A 22,265-nucleotide genomic window follows, 5' to 3' on the forward strand; every position below is an offset into this window, starting at 1 on the left:
TCTCATGTGCATTTTGAAGTCGGTAGTTTACGTACACTTAGGTTGGAGTCATTAAAACTCGTTTTTCAACCACTCCACAAATTTCATGATAACAAACTATAATTTTGGCAAGTCGGTTAGGACATCTACTTTGTGCATGACACAAGTCATTTTTCCAAAAATTGTTTACAGACAGAATATTTCACTTATAATTCGCTGTATCACAATTCCAGTGGGTCAGAAGTTTACAGAAGTTGGCTGCCTTTAAACAGCCTGGAAAATTCAAGAAAATTATGTCATGACTTTAGAAGCTTCTGATATCATTTGAGTCAATTGGAGGTGTACCTGTGGATGTATTTCAATGAATACCTTCAAACTCAGTGCCTCTATGCTTGACATCATTTGAAAATAAAAATAAATCAGCCAAGACATCAGAAAAAAATGGAAGACTCCACAAGTCTGGTTCATCTTTGGGAGCAATTTCCAAATAACAAAAAAGGTACCACGTTCATCTGTACAAACAATAGTACGCCAGTATAAAACACCGTGGGACCATGCAGCCACCATACCACTGAGGAAGGAGATGCGTTCTGTCTCCTAGAGATGAACATACTTTGATGCGAAAAGTGCAAATCAATCCCAGAACAGCAGCAAAGGACCTTGTGAAGATGCTGGCGGAAACAGGTACACAAAGTATCTATATCCACAGCAAGGAAGAAGCCACTGCTCCAAACCCGCCATAAAAAAGCCAGACTATGGTTTGCAACTGCACATGGGGACAAAGATCGTACTTTTGAAGAAATGTCCTCTGGTCTGATGAAACAAAAATAGAACTGTTTGGCCATAATGACCATCGTTACATTTGGAGGAAAAAGGGGGAGGCTTGCAAGCTGAAGAACACCATCCCAACTGTGAAGGACAGGGTGGCAGCATCATATTGTGGGGCTGCTTTGCTGTAGGAGGGACTGGTACACTTCACAAAATAGATGACATCATGAGGAAGTAAAATTATGTGGATATATTGAAGCAACATCTCAAGACATTAGTCAGGAAGTTAAAGCTTGGTCGCAAATGGGTCTTCCAAATGGACAATGACCCCAAGCATACTTCCACGGTTGTGGCAAAATGGCTTAGGACAACAAAGTCACGGTGTTAGAGTGGCCATCACAAAGCCCTGACATCAATCCCATAGAAAATTTGTGGGCAGAACTGAAAAAGCATGTGCGAGCAAGGAGGCCTACAAACCTGGCTCAGTTACACCAGCTCTGTCAGGAGGATTGGGCCAAAATTAACCCAACTTACTGTGGGAAGCTTGTGGAAGGCTACTCGAAACGTTTGACCCAAGTTAAACAATTTAAAGGCAATGCTACCAAATACTAATTGAGTGTATATAAACTTCTGGCCAACTGGGAATGTGATGAAAGAAATAAAAGCTGAAATAAATCACTCTACTATTATTATTGTGACAGTTCACATTCTTAAAATAAAAGTGGTGGTCCTAACTGTCATAAGACAGGGAGTTTTTACTAGGATTAAATGTCAGGAATTGTGAAAAACTGAGTTTAAATGTGTGTGGCTAAGGTGTATGTAAACTTCCGACTTCAACTGTATCTATCCCATGAGAGACTGAGAGACCCAGTTAAGTTCAGTCAATGTTTTAACCATTTCTTCCAGAATGCTCTCCCTCTTAGTTCAACCTGCCATCCTGCTCCGGTTTCAGCCCTTCCTTATGCTGGTCTCAAGCCCCAGCCCTCTCTCCCAGGCAGCTCCCTAACCCCAGCCCTCTCTCCCAGGCAGCTCCCTAACCCCAGCCCTCTCTCCCAGGCAGCTCCCTAACCCCAGCCCTCTCTCCCAGGCAGCCCCTGTCCCAGCTCCCTAACCCCAGCCCCCTCTCCCAGGCAGCTCCCTAACCCCAGCCCTCTCTCCCAGGCAGCCCCTAAGCCCAGCCATCTCTCCCAGGCAGCCCCTGTCCCAGCTCCCTAACCCCAGCCCCCTCTCCCAGGCAGCCCCTGCCCCAGCTCCCTAACCCCAGCCCCCTCTCCCAGGCAGCCCCTGCCCCAGCTCCCTAACCCCAGCCCTCTCTCCCAGGCAGCCCCTGTCCCAGCTCCCTAACCCCAGCCCCCTCTCCCAGGCAGCCCCTAACCCCAGCCCTCTCTCCCAGGCAGCCCCTGTCCCAGCTCCCTAACCCCAGCCCCCTCTCCCAGGCAGCCCTTAACCCCAGCCCTCTCTCCCAGGCAGCCCCTGTCCCAGCTCCCTAACCCCAGCCCTCTCTCCCAGGCAGCCCCTGTCCCAGCTCCCTAATCCCAGCCCTCTCTCCCAGGCAGCCCCTGTCCCAGCTCCCTAACCCCAGCCCTCTCTCCCAGGCAGCCCCTGTCCCAGCTCCCTAACCCCAGCCCAGGATAGATCCCCCAACTCTGCGGCAGTGAAACCCAACACTGTCTGCCCCCATCACTGTCAAGCCCCCAACACATAATTTCACCCTCCAATGGGCACCACTACAGACTGAAAATTTAACATCCATCCATCTCTTATCCACCCACACTGGGAACAGGGAGAAGCCACACCACCAATGAACTGGTGGCTGGCCTGGCTAGGTCAAAATGTCTCACCAAGTTTGACCTATGAGGTGACCCAGCTACTGGAGAACAGCTGCCCTTGTCTAACTCCATTCTTTATTATCATCACAGTTGTTTTATGCCAAGAGAACCAGGGGTCATCAGCAGTCAACAGCTAGATGTACTTGGATACATGCTGTTTAAGTAGCAACTCACCTTCCAGTAGTCCGACTGTAAACTGTAGTATCTCTGGTATGCAGATAATGCTGAGAGAGAAAGAGAACAGTTACTGAAGACAAATACAATGGGGTTACAATAAGTTTACATTTCAGCATCTCCATAACACAGATTCTTTCCATTCAATCTTGTGGTGCCACTACCTCAAGCAATATTGGACCGAATTTCTGCCCAGGGCATTAAAATAAACTGTTATTTGAAGTTAACACTCCCAATAAACACGCATTCCAAAAAACACAGAAATTAAATGTTAAGAATACTAGAGAGACATCTTCAGGCAACTCCGTCAGACTTTTAGTCATAGAAAGCCTCGAGCCATCTACAGACAATGGCAGTGGAATTGCATAACGGCAGAGGAGAGAATGCTCAGACAATCAAGTGTGACAACAGAGAGAGCAGACCACTCCACATTAGGGGTGTGAACATTTAAATGAAATTGAGATCTTTAACGCTAAGAAAAACCCATAACTGAAGAAAAAAAAGTGTTTGTTTTTTCACAAAATTAAAATCACAGTGCACTGGTCACAAAACATATTTCCTGTGTTATAACCTAACTAGACGATAGGCTATGAAGGCCTGGAGTCAACACCGGGAGTCGACGTGCCAGGAGTGGAGGAATCTATTTTTTTGGAGTCGACGCTCCACCACTACGTTAAAAGTTGGAAAAATGGAACAGAAAGGCAAGCAACAGCAGCAAAGTCCTCTATGGCAATACTTTGAGAAGTTACATGAAAAGGAAATGCAAACTTTGAGATGTGGAAGTGAGGTACAGTAAAGGTAGTACATGTGCAATGCTTAACCATCTGAAAGGGACCTAAACCATTGCTGACAGCAGTGCAGAAGCATTGTGAATTCACGTGGAATTTAATGGATTTCTATTATCGTTTTAACCAGAAAACCAATAAGTAAACGGCTGTTTAAACGTTAAAAACATTTTTACTATATCTTACATCCCTACTCCACATGCAAACATGACAGTCTAGTATATCAGTCTTTTTGTACATGGTTTGTGGAGATTAAGAGCGAAGGCGTGTAGTCTGGCTGGCGGATGCTGCTGCTTTAAATCCCAATGTCAAAATACTACATTCTGCCAAACATACAATTACAAAAGCATTGCTGTTACATTAAAGACAAAACTAAAAGGGCTGCAGTAGCCTAAATTGATTCGCTGAATGTCAGCTGCAATTCAGACATTTACAGCAAATTGGTACAGCTTAAATTCAGGATGTGATCAGTCAATCAACTCAAATGTCTGGTGTGGACCCTGTGTGTGTGTGTGTGTGTGTGTGTGTATGTTCACCTTTTGGATAGTCCTGCAGGAGGAGGTTGAAGTGGCCCAGCTGGCAGAACATCTCTGGCTCTACCTTCCCTTCTGCCTTCAGGATGGCAGAGTCATAGCAGCTTACAGCCTGGAGAGAGATGGGAGAGGAAGGTTACATTTGAATCATTTCAACACCCCTTAGCCTATTAGACGGTGGCCTAAGGAAGGTCCACAACTTTCAGAAATCCACACCTAAATCTAGGCCTAAGTCTCCACAAAAAAAAAAAAAAATTCTGTAATGCCAAGAAATAGTGATGATTGCAAGAGGAACTTCAAAACAATAACAGCCATCCAATCATTTACAAAGAGCAACACGCAAGTCCATCGCCTAGCTTGAATATCACTGAACCATATGATTGATCCTCTCATAGAATAGATACAGGTATATATATGGCAGAGGATGACCCAGACACACATAGCAAACGGATGTCTTTTTCAGCGGCCACACAAATCGTCCAGATAGTTAGAACCACAGAAAATCAAAAGAGGGAAGTGAGTGTGTTTGTTTGTACCCAGTTTTGCTGAGTGAGTAGCTCCTAGAAAACGGCCAGTGTGCTAGAGGCTGGAGCCTCACTGGGTGAATAGGAAGGACGCGCAACACAAGCTTATCATCATCTCCAGGACATAGCCTCGCCACTCAGCCCAAAGCATGTCATAGAACGAGAGCAGTCTGCCTAAGCCATTTCAAATCATTCAAATCCTACAACTTGATATGAAAACGACATTTGCATTAATTAGATTTGTTATCCCAGTGCAGCAGCAATTGTATTCCAGGAACCTAGAGTAAAGCTGTGTTTATGTGCTCCTCCTTTAACCCAACATGTCCAGCGTCTACTGACACTGCAGAGCAGGTACTGTATTGACTAGGGAGTAGAGGTCGACCGATTAACCTGTTGAGTGTAGGTGGCAGTATTTTGATGTTTGGATGAAAAATTAAACTACCTATTTCTCAGGCCCAGAATATAGAATATGCATATAATTGTCAGATTAGGATAGAAAACACTCAAGTTTCCAAAACTGTCAAAATATTGTCTGTGAGTATAACAGAACTGATATTGCAGGCGAAAAACTGAGGACGATCCAACCAGGAAGTGCTGTTTTTCCTGAAACCTCTTCCATTGCATGCCTTCCCTCCATTTAAAAGGGATATCAACCAGACTCCTTTCCCTATGGCTTCCACATGGTTTTAGGCTTTTATTCTGAAAAATGAGCGAGAACGATTACATTGCATCAGTGGATGGCTGGGTGCCAGCAGAGTTTTGCATGCGCAACAGCTTGGAGCAGACATTTTCTCTCTCTCTCCTATTGAAAAAGCTACGGCCCGGTTGAAATATTATCGATTATTTATTGTAAAAACAACCTGAGGATTGATTATAAAAAAAGTTTGACATGTTTCTACAAATTTTACAGATACTATTTGGAATTTGTCTGCCCGTCATGACCTGCACGAGCCTGTGGATTTCTGAACAAAATGCACCAACCAAATGCAGGTTTTTGGATATAAAAATAATCTTTATCGAACAAAAGGAACATTTATTGTGTAACTGGGAGTCTTGTGAGTACAAACATCCGAAGATCAAAGGTAAGCGATTCCTTTTATTGCTTTTCTGACTTTCGTGACAAATCTACTTTGCTGCTAGCTGTTTGTAATGTTTTGTCTGCTGAGAGAGATGTCCTAACAAACGCTTGGATAGCTTTTGCTGTAAAGCTTTTTTGAAATCTGACATGCCAGGTGGATTAACAACAGGCTAAACTGTGTTTTGCTATATTGCACTTGTAATTTCATGAAAATGTAATATTTTTAGAAATGTCATTTGGCGCTCTGCAACTCAGCAGATGTTGACGAAAATGATCCCGCTAACGGGATGGGTGCGCCAAGAAATTAATCGGAATGGCCGATTAATTAGGGCGGATTTCAAGTTGATAACAATCGGAAATCAGTATTTTTGGACACCGATTTTGCAGATTGCTTATTATTATATTTACACCTTTATTTAACTAGGCAAGTCAGTTAAGAACACATTCTTATTTTCAATGACGGCCTAGGAACGGTGGGTTAACTGCCTTGTTCAGGGGCAGAACGACAGATTTTTACCTTGTCAGCTCTGGGATTCAATCTTGTAACCTTACGGTTAACTAGTCCAACGCTCTAAGCACCTGCCTCTCATTGCACTCCACGAGGAGCCTGCCTGTTAAGCAAATGCAGTAGAAGCCAAGGTAAGTTGCTAGCTAGCATTAAACTTATCTTATAAAACACAATCAATCAATCTTAATCACTAGTTATAACACATGGTTGATGATATTACTCGTTTATCTAGCGTGTCCTGCGTTGCATATAATCGATGCAACGCAGGGGGATGATTTAACAAAAGTGCATTTGCGAAAAAAGCACAATCGTTGCACGACTGTACCTAACCATAAACACCAATGCCTTTCTTAAAATCAATACACAGAGGTATATATTTTTAAATCTGCATATTTTGGCTAAAAGAAATCCAGGTTAGCAGGCATTATTAACCAGGTGAAATTGTGTCACTTCTCTTGCGTTCATTGCACGCAGAGTCAGGGTATATGCAACAGTTTGGGCAGCCTGGCTCATTGCCAACTAATTTGCCAGAATTTTACGTAATTATGACATAACATTGAAGGTTGTATAATGTAACAGGAATATTTAGACTTACGGATGCCACCCGTTAGATAAAATACAGAACGGTTCCCTATTTCACTGAAATAATAAATGTTATGTTTTTGAAATTATAGTTTCCGGATTCGACCATATTAATGACCAAATGGCTCGTATTTCTGTGTGTTATTATGCTATAATTAAGTCTAGCACTTTCGTGTGTTTTGCCAGCAGCTCTTTGCAAGCACAGCGCTGTTTATGACTTCATGCCTATCACCCTAATGGCTGGTGTAACCGATGTGAAATGGCTAGCTAGTTAGCAGGGTGCGCGCTAATAGCGTTTCAAACGTCACTCGCTCTGAGACTTGGAGTGGTTGTTCCCCTTGCTCTGCATGGGTAACGCTGCTTCGAGTGTGGCTGTTGTCGGTGTGTTCCTGTTTCGAGCCCAGGTAGAGGCGAGGAGAGGGATGGAAGCTACACTGTTACACTGGCAATACTAAAGTGCCTATAAGAACATCCAATAGTCAAAGGTACAGTGGGGAGAACAAGTATTTGTTACACTGCAGATTTTGCAGGTTTTCCTACTTACAAAGCACGTAGAGGTCTGTAATTTTTATCATAGGTACACTTCAACTGTGAGAGACGGAATCTAAAACAAAAATCCAGAAAATCACATTGTATGATTTTGTTTTGTAATTAATAGAATTCTGTGAATAACACTTATCTTTTATCAATGTTTATTATGAGTATTTCTGCAAAATCACCGGATGTGTTGGAATCAAAACATTACTGAACGTAACGCGCCAATGAACACTGAGATTCTTGGATATAAATATGCACATTATCGAACAAAACATACATGATGTCCTATGAGTGTCATCTGATAAAGATCACCAAAGGTTAGTGATTCATTTTATTGTAACGGTTTTCGACGTCTGAAGAGGAATCGGACCAAAGCGCAGCGTCGTAAGTGTTCATGATTTTTATTTACACTGAACAAAAATAACAAAGCGAATTATCGAAACCGAAACAGTCCTATAAGGTGCAAAACACCTGGCTCTAAGGTCAGGGCGTGACATTTATCTATATTTCTGTATTTTTGTGACTTATCTTTGGCTGGAAAAATGGCTGTGTTTTTTTTACTTGGCGGTGACCTAATCATATGTTGTGCTTTCGCTGTAAAGCATTTTTGAAATCGGATACGATGGGTAGATTAACAAGAATTTTATCTTTCATTTGCTGTTTTGGACTTGTTAACGTGTGAAAGTTACATATTTCAAAAAAATATTTTTGAATTTCGCACGCTGCCTTTTCAGCGGAATGTTGTCGAGGGGTTCCGCTAGCGGAACACCTGCCCTAGAAAGGTTCAAAGTAGAGGTCGACCGATTAAGATTTTTCAGCGCCGATAGCGATTATTGAAGGATCAAAAAAGCTGATACTGATTAATCGGACAATTTTTTTAAATGTATTTGTAATAATGACAATTTCAACAATACTGAACACTTATTTTAACTTAATATAATACATCAATAAAATCAATTTAGCCTCAAGTAAATAATGAAACATGTTCAATTTGGTTTCAATAATGCAAAAACAAAGTGTTGGAGAAGAAAGTAAAAGTACAATATGTGCTATGTAAGAAAGCTAACGTTTCAGTTCCTTGCTCAGAACATGAGAACATATGAAAGCTCTTCGATATTCCCAGGTAAGAAGTTTTAGGTTGTAGGAATTATAGGACTATTTCCCTCTATACCATTTGTATTTCATTAACCTTTGACTATTGGATGTTCTTATAGGCACTTTAGTATTTCCAGTGTAACAGTATAGCTTCCGTCCCTCTCCTTGCCCCTACCTGGTCTCGAACCAGCAACACAACGACAATTAGCGCGCGCTAACTAGCTAGCCATTTCACTTCGGTTACACAAGCCTCATCTCTGGAGTTGATCGGCTTGAAGTCATAAACAGCGCAATGCTTGACGCACAACTAAGAGCTGCTGTCAAAACGCACGAAAGTGCTGATGGAATTCATATTTACGCGCCTGCTTCTGCCTCCCACTGCTCAGTCAGATACTTAGATACTTGTATGCTCAGTCAGATTATATGCAACGCAGGACATGCTAGATAATATCTAGCAATATCATCAACCATGTGTAGTTAACTAGTGATTATGATAGATTGTTTTTTATAAGATAAATGTAACGCTAGCTAGCAACTTACCTTGGCTTACTGCATTCGCTTAACAGGCAGTCTCCTTGTGGAGTGCAACGAGAGAGAGGCAGGTCGTTATTGCGTTGGACGAGTTAACTGTAAGGTTGCAAGATTGAATCCCCCGAGCTGACAAGGTGAAAATCTGTCGTTCTGCCCCTGAACAAGGCAGTTAACCCACCATTCCTATAGACTTCTTTTGCAAAGAGAGTCCTACTGGATATTCCGATTGGAAACTATGTCTCCAAAGGGGCATAATGAGGACTTTCCCAATAGCCATTTCCTGGGAACACCATCTGATTCATGTATCATTATGACAGCCACTGTTGGGTATTGCAACATACATTTTGTTTACCTGATTTGAATGGTTATACAGGTATAATATTCACACAAGCAATGTCTTAATTGTCTCAAGGCTTAAAAATCCTTCTTTAACCTGTCTCCTCCCCTTCATCTACACTGATTGAAATGGATTTAACAAGTGACATCAATAAGGGATCATAGCTTTCACCTGGATTCACCTGGTCAGTCTGTCATGGAAAGAGCGTGTTTTGTACACTACATGTATATTGTTTTTGCGTTGCCCCTTTCAACTTAAATATGTAAAAAAAAAAAGAACAACTAATTCGTGCTTGTCTTATGTCTATAAATATGGGTGTGGTAAACTTCCTGTGAAATGACCTGACAAGGATCCTAGCAGGGTGGAAACGTCTGTTTATTAATAAAAGGTACGTGGTGGAGCTTATGAGTGTGCAGGCTTCATTTCTTTTACACTGAACAAAAATCTAGATATGCAACCATTTCAAATATTTTACTGAGTTACAATTCATAGGAAATCAGTCAAATTAAATAAATTCATTAGGCCCTCATCTATGGATTTCACATGACTGGGAATACAGATATGCATCTATTGGTCACAGATACCTTAATAAAAAGGTAGGGGCGTGGATCAGAAAACCAGTCAGTATCTGGTGTGACCACCATTTACCTCATACAGCGCGACATCTCCTTCGCATAGAGTTGATCAGGCTGTTGATTGTGGCCTGTGGAATGTTGTCCCACACAATGGCTGTGCGAAGTTGCTGGATATTGGAGGGAACTGGAGCAGTCTGTCGTAAACGTTGATCCAGAGAATCCCAAACAGGCTCAAGGGGTGACATGTCTGGTCAGTAAGAAGTGGGACATTTTCAGCTTCCAGGAATTGTGTACAGATCCTTGCGACATGGGGTTGTGCATTATCATGAAACATGAGGTGATGGCGGCAGATGAATGGCACAACAATGGGCCTAGGGATATCGTCACGGTATCTCTGTGCATTCAAATTTCCATCAATAAAATGCAATTGTGTCCGTTGTCCCGTAATGCCTGCTATACCATAACCCCACCAATGGGGCACTCTGTTCACAATGTTGACATCAGCAAACTGCTGATTATTTTGACCACGTGTCTGCCTGCAAGCGGAACATCTTTGCAAGTGTGTCAGTGTTTAGGCTACCTGCCCCTTCCAAGCATAGGCTACTGTACTGACGTTACAAAGTGATTCAGAAGACGGGGAGAGAGATTTTTTAATTAGCTAGAGAAGAATGAACTTATTCAGTGCTAATTAATGATACTGTAGGCCTAGTTGTCACACGTGTCACTTTAGACTCATTAACTACAAAAACCTTGTTATCTAGCTAGCTCAAAGGACATTCAAAGTTCTTCCATAAAAGTTGCTCCTCCTGTCAGACAAGAATCTGTCAGAACAAAATGCCCAGCGCTTCAAGCCTCTTCCTCAACCCTCGCTCGCCCTCTTCCCACCTGCAACATTTTTGTCACATTTTGCGCAATAGGCTAGTGTAGCCTATCACGCATGTAAACAACTAGCTTGCCTACTTTATCCACACTGATTGGTGAAGTAATTGAATTAGCTAAATGTAAAATATATATTAAATTAAAAACCTGGTGGATTTCACAGGTTAAAAAAGGAACCGAAAAGAAGAAAAAAGTTGTTTTATATTTTGGGGGTTCGAACCGGTTCAGCACTTTAATTTGCTGGTACGAACAGTGGAGTGGAACAAAACAAAAAACAATTACTGGTTATGTTAAGATCTAAACCATTGTGAAATCATTTAGGTTCCAACCTCTGCTTTAAACACAGTGGTCCCCCAGCCAACCCTGGTCCTGGAGAGCTATGTGGTGGCAGGCTTTTGTTCGAGCCCAATAATAAACACACACCCAGGTTTAGTATTCAAACATCTGCCAAATGTACAAACAAAGAGAGTGTTAGTACAGTACTAGGGTTGAATGGCGGGAACCCGGTTACCGAGATTTACCGCCCAAAACGACTCCCTTTTCCCAGGATAAATAACAGCGAGAAACTGGTCAATTATAATAAATTATTTATATGAACAGCATTGCGTGAAATGGAACTGTTAAATTACATCTAAATCTGGCTTCTCTATGGCCTCTGCATGATGAATCACCACTCAGGGTGGGGACAAAGAGACCATCTCAGAATGGAGCGCAATTCACACTTCATGTGTAGACCTAGCATCTCATCATGGCAACTTTTTCTTGTGACAGGTAGGCCTACATTCGCTGCAACATAGTCTACTATACAGTAATATAAAGAATGAATAAGCGTCTAATTTACCCATCTCCATCTGGCTTTTGGGGGTCCCCTTGTTTTGTAATTAAGGAATTATATTTTTTTGTATTGCAACTGCAGTTTTAGAAAAGCCTGTCACTTGAATATCGTTGCTTTAATATCAGTACACGCGCGAGCACTCTCTCACAGCCTGTCTCTCCATCAAGTCCTTTGAAATTTCATCCAGAGTTTCAAGTTCCTTAACAAACTATCATTGTCCAAACACACCAAGACAGTCATGAAGAGGGCACAACGCATTTTGCCCCCTCAGGAGACTGAAAATGTGTGTCAGGGGTCCCAGATCCTCAAAACGTTCTACAGCTGCACCATCGATACCATACTGACCGGTTGCATCACCGCCTGATATGGCAACTGCATCTGACCGTAAGGCGCTACAGAGTGAAGTGCGTACAGCCCAACACATTACTGGGGCCAAGCCTCTTGCCACCCAGGACCTATATACTGGGCGGTGTCAGAGGAAGGTCCAAAAAAAAGAGTCTCCAGTCGACCAAGTCATATACTGTTCTCTCTGCTACCGCACGGCAAGCGATATCGGAGTTCCAAGTCTAGGTCCAAAAGGCTCCTTATCTTCTACCCCCAAGCCATAAGACTGCTTAACAATTAATTAAATGGCCACCTGGACTATTTACATTGATGACACCCCCTTTGTTTTTACACTGCTGCTACTCGCTGTTTATTATATATGCTTAGTCACTTTACCCCTACCAACATGTACAAATTACCTCAACTAACCTGTACCCCCGCACATTGACTCAGTACCAGTACCCCCTGTTTATAGCCTCATTATTGTTATTTTATTGTGTTACTTTTTTCTTTATTACTTTAGTTTATTTAGTAAATATTTTTTTAACTCTATTTCTTGAACTGTATTGTTGGTTGTTTCTTGTGCAATACGCTGGACTCTCCTTAAAGAAACGCTCCTTAGATATTGGAGTCCCATGCAGTAAAAGCGAGACAGGAATAGCTTGCCGGACATAATTTTCTTACCATTTCTTATAGAAATAGACTATTCAAAGTTAAATACAGCAGCCAATAGATCTCACAGGTAGTTTGAAAGAAGGCCTGGGAGGGGCTTAGGGGCCTTGTACCGTACTGGTCTGAAGTCCTCGGAGAGAGAGGACAAAGAAATACAAAAATATACACACACACACACGTCACGGTTTGGATATACCTACTCATTCAAGGGTTATTCTATATTTTTACTATTTTATACATTGTAGAATAATAGTGAATCAAATCAAACTTTATTTGTCACATGCTCCGTATACAAGAAGTGGATACTTTTATTTTATTTATTTCACCAGGTAGGCCAGTTGAGAACAAGTTCTCATTTACAACTGTGATCTGGCCAAGATAAAGCAAAGTAGTGCAACAAAAACAACACAGAGTTACACATGGGATAAATAAGTGTAGTCTTCACTGTGAAATGCTTACTTACAAGCCCTTAACCAACATTGCAGTTCAAGAAGAAAATATTTACCAAGCAGGCTAAAATAAAAAGTCATAGTAAAAGGTAACACAATAAGAATAACGAGGCTATATACAGGGGGCACCGGTATCAAGTCAGTGAGCAGGGCAGGGGTACAGGCTAGTTGAGGTAATCTGTACATGTAGGCGGGGGGCGAAGTGACTGCATAGGTAACAAACAAACAGCGAGTAGCAGCAGTGTACAAAGGGGGGTCTAAGCTGCCGGCTTGGGGGTAGATGCTGCCGTCTCTGAAAATTGTGTGGGCTTTCCTCAGACACCGCCTATTATATAGGTCCTGGATGGCAGGATGCTTGGCCCCAGTGATGTACTGGGCCGTTCACACTACCCTCTGTAGCGCCTTACGGTCAGATGCCGAGCAGTTGCCAAACCAGGCAGTGATGCAACCGGTCAGGATACTCTCGATGGTGCAGCTGTAGAACCTTTTGAGGATCTGGGGGCCCATGCCAAATCTTTTCAGTCTCCTGAGGGGGAAAAGGTTTTGTCGTCCCCTCTTCATGACCGTCTTGGTATGTTTGGACCATGATAGTTTGTTGGTGATGTGGACACCAAGGAACTTGAAACTCTCAACCCACTCCACTACAGCCCCGCCGATGTTAACCGGGGCCTGTTCGGCCCACCTTTTCCTGTAGTCCACGATCAGCTCCTTTGTCTTGCTCACATTGAGGGAGAGGTTGTTATTCTGGCACCACACTTGACAGTTCTCTGACCTCCTCCCTATAGGCCGTCTCATCGTTGTCAGTGATCAGGACTACCACTGTTGTGTCGTCAGCAAACTTAATGACGGTGTTGGAGTCGTGTTTGGCCACCGCTGTGAGTGAACAGGGAATACAGGGGGGGACTAAGTACACACCCCTGAGGGGTCCCAGTGTTGAGGATCAGCATGGCAGACATGTTTTTGCCTACTCTTACCACCTGGGGCAGCCCGTCAGGAAGTCCAGGATCCAGTTGCAGAGGGAGGTGTTTAGTCCCAGGGTCTTAGTTTAGTGATGAGCTTCGTGGGCACTACAGTACCTCCAACCACCTCCCCAAATATGCCCTAATAAAGGCTAGCCTACATGAAGCTTACCCTTTCTGCCTGTCCATCCATTGGCATGAAGAACCTAAAAAAAATTAAAGCGTTCCTCTCTATAATAGGAACTTGTGCATACATGGTACGGTACAGTAACCAAACAAATCTTTCCAATTTAAGGCAACCCTTTTCTTCTCTACCTCTCTTTATGGAGCGGGTCCAGAGCAAACACTAGCGCTCTGTTTTCTCTCCTTAATTATCAGCTAAAAGCATGCCATGTGTCGAAGCCAAGAGGAGAGGGTTTAAATAAAAGGGGAAAAGGAGGAAGGTTCTGTGTCGTGCTGGCTGGATCCCCAGTGGTCCGAATCCCCTTAAGTGACATGTTTTTAGTTTCAGCAGCAGCAGAAGCATAGCTCTCTCTGCTCTGCATCAGCAACATTTCTACTCATTATATCAGACATTATTCATAACATCAAAGTCTCACAGAGTGACTCATTACCTAACCAGTCAAATAAATATGAATGTACCAGTGTTGCATTATGAAGATGACAGAGTTAGGTTAATGGTTTTCAACTTGGTTAATTGACTAAACAAAATCTCAGAATACATATACAAAAAGGAGAAGTACACCAGAAAGTAACTGGCCTACTACGCTTGTGTCTTTCATCAGCCATGCGTCTATACATAGTAGTGTGGGGTAAATCGGTGGTCCACAAACCTCCCTTCCCCCGTAACCACACTGGATATTATTTGAGCTTTTCGCAGTTATATGATGGTGCAAATCCAAAGTGAATGGGACATGTTCATATATATATATATATATCACAAACATGACTGCAAAGAGTAGTTCATATAAAGACGCCTCTTTTCAAAACAAAGTGCTTAGCGCGTGTATAGTCGGTGCGTGAGCTAGCTGGCCCCAAGTGTCCCACCAATAAGAGCCCGAGCTCTGACATAATACTTGTCTGCTGCAGAACTAATCTTGGATTTGTTTCTTAAAATGTATGACATAATATGGTGGCGACTGGAGAATCAAAAGGGTAAAAAAATTACTAGACAATCGGCAAACTACTTTGGTTGGGGTTGTGGTGATAGCCACATGTTGATGACACACTGGAGACATAGCTAGCTACAACCTTAGCTAGCTACAACCTTATCTTGCCAATTTAGCCAGATACCTACTGATCCCTAGTGCTGTGGTGTAATGTACTTAAGTAAAAATACTTGGAAGTACTATTTAAGTAGTTTTTGGGGTTGTTGGTATCTGTACTTTACTATTCCTTTACTACATTCCTAAAGAAAATAAATGTAGTTTATACTCCATCCATTTCCCCTGACACCCACAAGTATGTTACATTTTGAATGCTTAGCAGGACAGGAAAATTGTCCAATTCACACACTTATCAAGAGAACATCCCTGGTCGTCCCTACTGCCGCTGATCTGGCAGACTCACTAAACATAAATGCTTCATTTGAAAATTATGCCTGAGTGTCTAAGTGTGTCCCTTGGTACCTGTAAATAAAAATGGTGCTGTCTGGCTTGCTTAATGTAAGGAATTTGAAATGTATACTTACGTATATTTTAGCAATTACATTTACTTTTGATACTTAAGTATATTTTAAACCGAATACTTTTAGACTTTTACTCAAGTAACGTTAGTATATTACTGGGTGACTTTCACTTTTACGTGAACCATTTTCTATTAAGTTAACGTTATCTTTACTTTTACTCAAGTATGACAATTGGTACTTTTTCCACCACTGGTGGCTAACGTTAGTTAATGTTACATTACACAAACTACCGACGGATAATCAAAACAGCAGCGAAAAACAAAACGTTTTTTGTTACTCATCTTGCTTCAATGCTTAGCAGTTAAATAATATCATGCTAATATATTACATTTAGTTTATATATATAGTAGACAACGTAGCTTGCTGGCTTTATATGGACTAGCTAGCTAACGTTAGTTAGCCAACTCCTCTCCCACCGACCCCGCCATCTTGGGCTGATCCGCAGCTATTACTAGTGACTTATTACGTTAAATTAACAAAACAACATACCATTCGAGCAAACCTGACACCAATGACCTGGCAATATATGAGACAGGACATGTACGGTATGCTAACAGCAGCTAGCTAAGTATACACGGGTTATTCAGCTACACCGGACAGGACGCTCCTAACTTGGGCCGTGAAAACGTTCATGGTCGTGAGCTGTCCATCGTTGATTGCAGCGCGTGCATAATGTTACAACTTGCCAGGGCCACTATTTCAGCACCAAGTGAAGTTGGTGACATTGGGACGGACATTAGAATGATGATTTCCTGAGCAACTTATTGCCTTCCAGTTAGAACCAGTCTTGTTTGTTCAGCTGTCAAAAGTGTGCAGCCACCGGCCAGCAATGCCCCCCAAGAATTAACATAGCCAGCAACATAAAATTGTGGTAATAATATTAACTGGCTTGCTACCATGTAATTCCAAAGCCAGATCTATCCTATTGTGATATACTATAAGTGCATGACTGGTGATAGTCAACATAAAACTATTCACACTGGATAGGGCATGATGTAATCTTCACTCACTTGCTAAATCCGCTTGGCCCCTTGCTAATGGAATGGGATTTTAGTGAAGTTTAGTAAATATCCAGCTTTCAAGCAGGGTTTTGTGAGATCCCTGGCACTTATTCCAGATGATATGCAGGGATCAAGAGTGCTAGCGGAGACGGGCGAACTGGTCCTCTGTGACATACCTTTAACAGTAAGGCCTTCGTTCTGGCGCCATCTTCATGAAGCCTCTGAAATCCAAACAGTGAACTGCAAAGTATAGGACAACACAGGCGGTTCCGTATTACTTTGGGGATATATACGTCGTTTTTTAAGAATTGAATGCACGAAAACTCAGCACAGAAAAACATATACAAAAGAAGTGCATTGTTAATTCGCGAACCTGTCAATTTTGACCAAGCTTTCTCTCTCCTGCGATGTTAGCTTCGGAAAGTCCTCTTCTATTTCATTCGCTTTTCCCGCCGCCATTTTATTTTCCTCATCACCAGCAGCGCCGAGACTTCGAGCAGTAGCAGAGGCAGCAACGTCGAGCGACACTCCGCACGATTTCATGAAAAAGCAACAGGGAAGCGGCGACAAACTCCACCAAAATATAATAAGAACGAAAGTACACCACCTTATCCAGCACTGAAAACGTAGCTTAGCCGAGTGATTGCCAAATCCTCAAGAAAAACAAGACCCGTCCAAAAAAGCCTTCTTCTCGCATGGTTGTACACACAATACTACATGTATTAATTGCCAATTAATGCATGGAGTAGAGTTGATGCCGGATTTTACGATATGGCGTTATTTGGTAATATCATAAACTTCCCCCCACAGAACAGCTCAAAGTTGTTGTAATTGTCACACAGGCGAACGCACGCCGCCACCGTAAGAACGCCCTCTCCTCTCCGTAACCAATGAATGTATCTGTGTGTAGTCATGTGACCTGATCAGACACACTTTTATAACAAACCATCAACTTCACGCGTCTCCTCAGCTTCTTTGGATTGGTTTCCCGTGTTGTATTATGATTTACTTAACTGTACTTTGAAGTATATTATTGGTTAAGGTATCTGTGTTTCTAGTACGAGACGGGGTACAGGTCAGCAAATTCAGTTTCCAAGGATCACTAAAGTGTTGCCATTTGATGGGATTGAGTTGTTATCAGCTTGTTATAACAGTGTAATAAGTGATTTACAAAATTATAGCACTATTCACTATTAGTATGGCTGTCATAGTTGTATCTCATTGTCTATTATCACTGTATGTATGGGTTCTGTTCCTATATTTATATCAAACAGATCCCTAATATATAGACTTACACTAAAATGTGTTATACTCACGTATAAACCTCTTATCTTAAAGTGTAATATACATTTTTATAAACATACCTATCCTATTCACTATGACTGCTTGATGCTAATAGGTTCACATTAGTTTACCTTAACTGACAGCAAGCAATCTCTCATAATCAGCCCAAGACTGTCCTGTCCTCAACAACATTCCCCACTATCCGTTACCTAAAGTGTTTATGCATAGACAAGTATCTCTTTGCAAAATGCCATTGTAGGAAAGATATCTTCAGACATATGCCAATGGCCTAATGCTGGAATACTCATATGGGAGCTGACAAAACATGCCCATCACAACACAACAGGCCTTGGGGATTTCGGGCTGTTTTCAATGTTCAACTCATATGGCATAAGGTGAAGGATTGGGTATTGGAGGAAGAGCTGATCTTTGATCTGGTATATGGGGAGTCTTGATCCTACTGGATGTTGTTCTTGTCTCCTCCAGAAGATATGGCTTCGTCAATCAGACATGATAACTCAGAGCATAGGTCACTTTCCAGTTTGATTGGAATATCCACAACTCTGCTGCCACAGATTGGCTGGGCTGTAAATATGTCATCACTGTCATGGTGGCAGAGATAGATGGCCACCTGTCACTGTGTTGGAACAGGAAGCAGTGAATTATGAGGGACAAAGGAAGGGGTCAAATCAAACTCCTGGTTTCAATTAAGCATAGTGGTTATCAAACACATAGGCAGCAAGCCCAATATTCATAAGCCTACCAAATCTGCTTATTATTTTACCCAAGATTCAACTTTACATAATTTAGCATTGTAGAAATACTGTAGAAACACAAGAGAACTTTTGCACTTGGAGTCAGTCTGATAAAATGTGTCAGTTAAATTGTTTGTTTGCCGAAGGGATGAAACACAGACTCTGGATTTTGGCTTTTAATAAAAAATTAAATAATAACCGCTCATGCAGTCATAGAATAGGCCTAGTTACATAAAGCTCACCCTTACAGAAAATCACATGATTTCAAGGGAAATTCCTCATGTGAAATTGTCTTTTTGAATTACAACATGTGATGATGTTTTCACATGTGTAGTTTAATGTTATCACATTAAATTTACATTAAGTACCAAAGGCTATATTATTCATAAATGACTTAGATGACTTAGATGATTGTAAATGTGAATTACAAAAAATAAACATTAAAACATTCATCAGAGTAATTTAGGCTACAGACATCACTCAGCTATTATAGCTAGGGAACCGAATCTGCTCCTCAATCGCAGACTGAAGTAGCCTATTCTGTGCATATGTGCATATGTATAATTTGTATACAAATGGGCACATTTTTGGTTAAAAGTTACACGTTTTTTTAAGTCAGTTTTGTTTTGTGAGGAAACCTAAATTCATGACAATTGCATTGAATGATAAACTGCATTGAGACTTTCCAATAAGGTTATTTAAATAAGCATGATATTTTTATAACCAATGCATGAAATTAAAATGTTTGACTGTCTGACAAACTATGCAAACGACGTTTCCCATGACCATCCTATCATGCCTGGGACAGCGTTTGTCAACATTACAAGTCAGAGCACTCCAAAATGGCGGATCGTGAAGAGGGTAAGTGGCCGCACTCAAACCAAAAACGACCTTTATGTTTCGATGTTTGGACAAATGATTGCATCTTAAATGTACTTAATCGAGCATTAAATCATATCCAAACGTACTCGCAAAACAACTGTTTGACCTATTCTCTCGGTCTCTGATCGCACTCCGGCGGTGTGTTTCCATGTATCAACGTCATAGGTTCTATGAAGATGATTATGATTGGCTAGTGGCTACAATAACGGTTTGCTACTTTACATTTTAGAATTATATTTCCCCACATACGCGGATTGATTCTTACGTCCAAATATGTCTAGAAATGTTAGATTCTATCCTCTTTTCCTTCTACATGATTTACATTAGGCGACTTTTTTGTAGACTCCCACTTACGAAAACGAAACAGAATTGGCAATGGCATATGGCCAAATTAACCACATTTCTGATAAGGATTACAAAAAAATACTTGTACAGCTGCTAATTATTCTCCCTTTGTACATCAAGCTCAACTTTGTTTGTCTCCCAAGACCCAGAGAATGAAGACGACACATGCGAGGTGATCTACCTGACAGAATATGCCAGACGTCAACAATGGTGGGGCCGCCTATTTGGTGGGAACAATTCGGGTCCTATGTCTGAGAAGTATTCGGTGGCCACACAAATAGCACTGGGGGGAGTGAGTGGCTGGTATGTCATGCAGGCCCGGCCAGGGTTTATTGATTATGCTAAGCATCCTCAGGACTGTTCTTTAGTATCATGTGATTTCTCTCACACATGTTATTCAATGCTACTGTGCTTTCTGCATGGTATGGTCAAAATACAAAGGCTTCTTCTGTAGATTATGCTTTTTTCCATGTATAGTGCAGAGCACTTTTGGGGGATAGGGTGTCATTTGAGTTTTGCATTGTCTCTCACTGGCAGGTGTGCAGGATATCTTTTCCAGAAGGTGGGGAAGATTGCAGCCACCGCTGTAGGTGGAGGATTCCTGTTATTACAGGTAGGAACTCAACACAAGGTTTTGATTTATAGTGTAAAAGTCTAAATGAGTTCTGTCAGCTGGCCACCCACTGCAAAGAGGAGCTTGGACTTGGATGCATCAATGAATAACACATCTGAATGTTTCATAAACACATTTCATAGGACTGTCTGAATATCATTATTAGCCACAATACTTATTGTCATGGATTACAATACATTATGTTTTTGTTCTGGGTCTTTGTCATCCTGAAAATATAAACTTTCTATTCCTATTCTAATCTCCAGATAGCCAACCACAGTGGCTATGTGCAGGTGGACTGGAAGAGAGTGGAAAAGGATGTCAACAAAGCCAAGAGACACCTGAAGAAGAATGCTGACAGGGCTGTACCAGAGTTTAACTCACTTATTGACCAGGTAGCCCACTGTAGCTGGTAATCATAACATGTCTAACATTTAATAATGCAGAATTGTATTCATCCTACAAGGGGCAAAGCAATGTGATTTTAACTACACCTATCAACATAATATTGACTTTGCTTAATTGTACATACTACTAATTCAATTGGTGAAATGTGCATATTTATTTGTCTTTCTCTCTTGCAGTCCACAGAGTTTGTGAAGACAAATGTAATCATCACCAGTGGATTCTTTGGAGGCTTTTTGCTTGGTCTGGCATCCTAAGATATAAAAATAGAGACCTGCAGTTTATTAAGGCTTTTTTTTGAGAGGTCTTGTCTGTCGTGCCCTTCTTAAATGGTGGTGGAAAAACAAGAACAGATGCACAATATATCAAAATGAGCCAAAGTGTAATTACACAAACCACAAAAGGGTAGTGCACTTGTAAATACTCTGTAATGTGTACCTACAGTTACACAATACCTACCCATGTATCTACCATGTAAATGCTAAATGCTTGGTTTTAGTGCCACTTGAAACTGTAACCAGGATTTTCTGCTTCTCCACCGAATAAACAAAACCATGTTTCTAGTCAGGTTTCAGCTCTGATTCAAGAAAATCAGGCATGACCTAAAAGGAGTCAGTGGGTCTTGTGGGAAATACTGGTCTACAAAACAGTCCATCAACACTCTGTAAGAGCACACAGGTGTTGTGATCCTGTACATGGGATCTAGTGGTCCTGTCCCACTCAGACTCATGTATTCATCATATGAAAAGATAGAAACATACACTCATTCAATTGCTTTGAGCGGATGCTGGAGATCAAAGTGTGTACGTACATGTATGTAAAACGGATAGGAAGACGCCACACATTGCAATCTAAGCTGTATTTATTGAGATCGACCTTTGGGGTCCATCAGACTCCCATGCATCATGTAGAAGTATACATACAGTGTACTGTTGCATTAGTTACAGGTACACACCTTATTGGGCTGTAATTCTGACCTTATTGATTACATTTGGGTCCAGTTCTTTTCCAGTTAATTTGTTTATATTGTTATTTTTGTCAATAGTCCTACACCGCTAGTATACTCAAGTCATGCAGTGCATCATGTTGCTCAGGAAACTATGCATGACATGTCATTTTCATTGTATGCATTAATTCTTCAGTCACGTTATATTGAGTGATTTAGGATTACTATGACAATATATTATTTTGTCTTTACAAGCAGTGCAATATTTGCTTAGAGGTAGTGTAGCCTCTTCTCTTTCACAGAAAAGCTATTTACCTTTGTTATTGAATGACAGTGTTGTTGTACTTTGTGTATATATCCTTAATAAAAGACAATGCAGCAATCATGGTTTTCA

General features: G+C 41.4%; 2 protein-coding genes across 5 annotated transcripts in view; one reads left to right on the top strand and one right to left on the bottom strand.

Annotated features, from left to right (window-relative positions):
• The window catches only part of kdm6a (lysine (K)-specific demethylase 6A), an 80,758-nt gene extending 63,256 nt beyond the window's left edge, over positions 1 to 17,502 (bottom strand). For all 3 annotated transcript variants that reach the window (XM_052522118.1, XM_052522117.1, XM_052522116.1), the window contains exons 1-4: positions 17,015 to 17,502; positions 16,818 to 16,881; positions 4,072 to 4,180; positions 2,751 to 2,800 (exon numbers count right to left, since the gene is read on the bottom strand). In XM_052522118.1, the coding sequence (XP_052378078.1) occupies positions 2,751 to 2,800; positions 4,072 to 4,180; positions 16,818 to 16,881; positions 17,015 to 17,184 (393 nt within the window). In that variant the 5' untranslated portion in view covers positions 17,185 to 17,502. The remainder of the gene's footprint in view (positions 1 to 2,750; positions 2,801 to 4,071; positions 4,181 to 16,817; positions 16,882 to 17,014) is intronic.
• Positions 17,503 to 19,442: 1,940 nt separating this feature from the next.
• fundc1 (FUN14 domain containing 1) lies at positions 19,443 to 22,254 on the top strand. Of its 2 annotated transcripts, none has more exons than XM_052522121.1 (5): positions 19,443 to 19,541; positions 20,051 to 20,210; positions 20,445 to 20,520; positions 20,787 to 20,932; positions 21,105 to 22,254. In XM_052522121.1, exons 1-5 carry the CDS (start codon positions 19,523 to 19,525, stop codon positions 21,118 to 21,120), a joined length of 417 nt encoding a protein of 138 aa, XP_052378081.1. In that variant the 5' UTR covers positions 19,443 to 19,522; the 3' UTR covers positions 21,121 to 22,254. The 2 variants fall into 2 exon arrangements, with proteins under 2 accessions (XP_052378081.1, XP_035629503.1); XM_035773610.1 differs by having other exon boundaries at positions 19,444 to 19,541; positions 20,787 to 20,915.
• The last annotated feature ends 11 nt before the right edge of the window (positions 22,255 to 22,265 follow it).

Source organism: Oncorhynchus keta, chromosome 7 (assembly GCF_023373465.1).
Source record: "Oncorhynchus keta strain PuntledgeMale-10-30-2019 chromosome 7, Oket_V2, whole genome shotgun sequence".
Taxonomy (NCBI): domain Eukaryota; kingdom Metazoa; phylum Chordata; class Actinopteri; order Salmoniformes; family Salmonidae; genus Oncorhynchus; species Oncorhynchus keta.

Bases quoted from the DNA above. Each gene is read 5' to 3' on its own strand.
- fundc1 (XM_035773610.1), top strand. The intron at 20,211-20,444 runs GTATGTCATGCA...TCTCACTGGCAG, and splicing joins CTGGGGGGAGTGAGTGGCTG to GTGTGCAGGATATCTTTTCC. The intron at 20,916-21,104 runs GTAGCCCACTGT...TCTCTCTTGCAG, and splicing joins TTAACTCACTTATTGACCAG to TCCACAGAGTTTGTGAAGAC.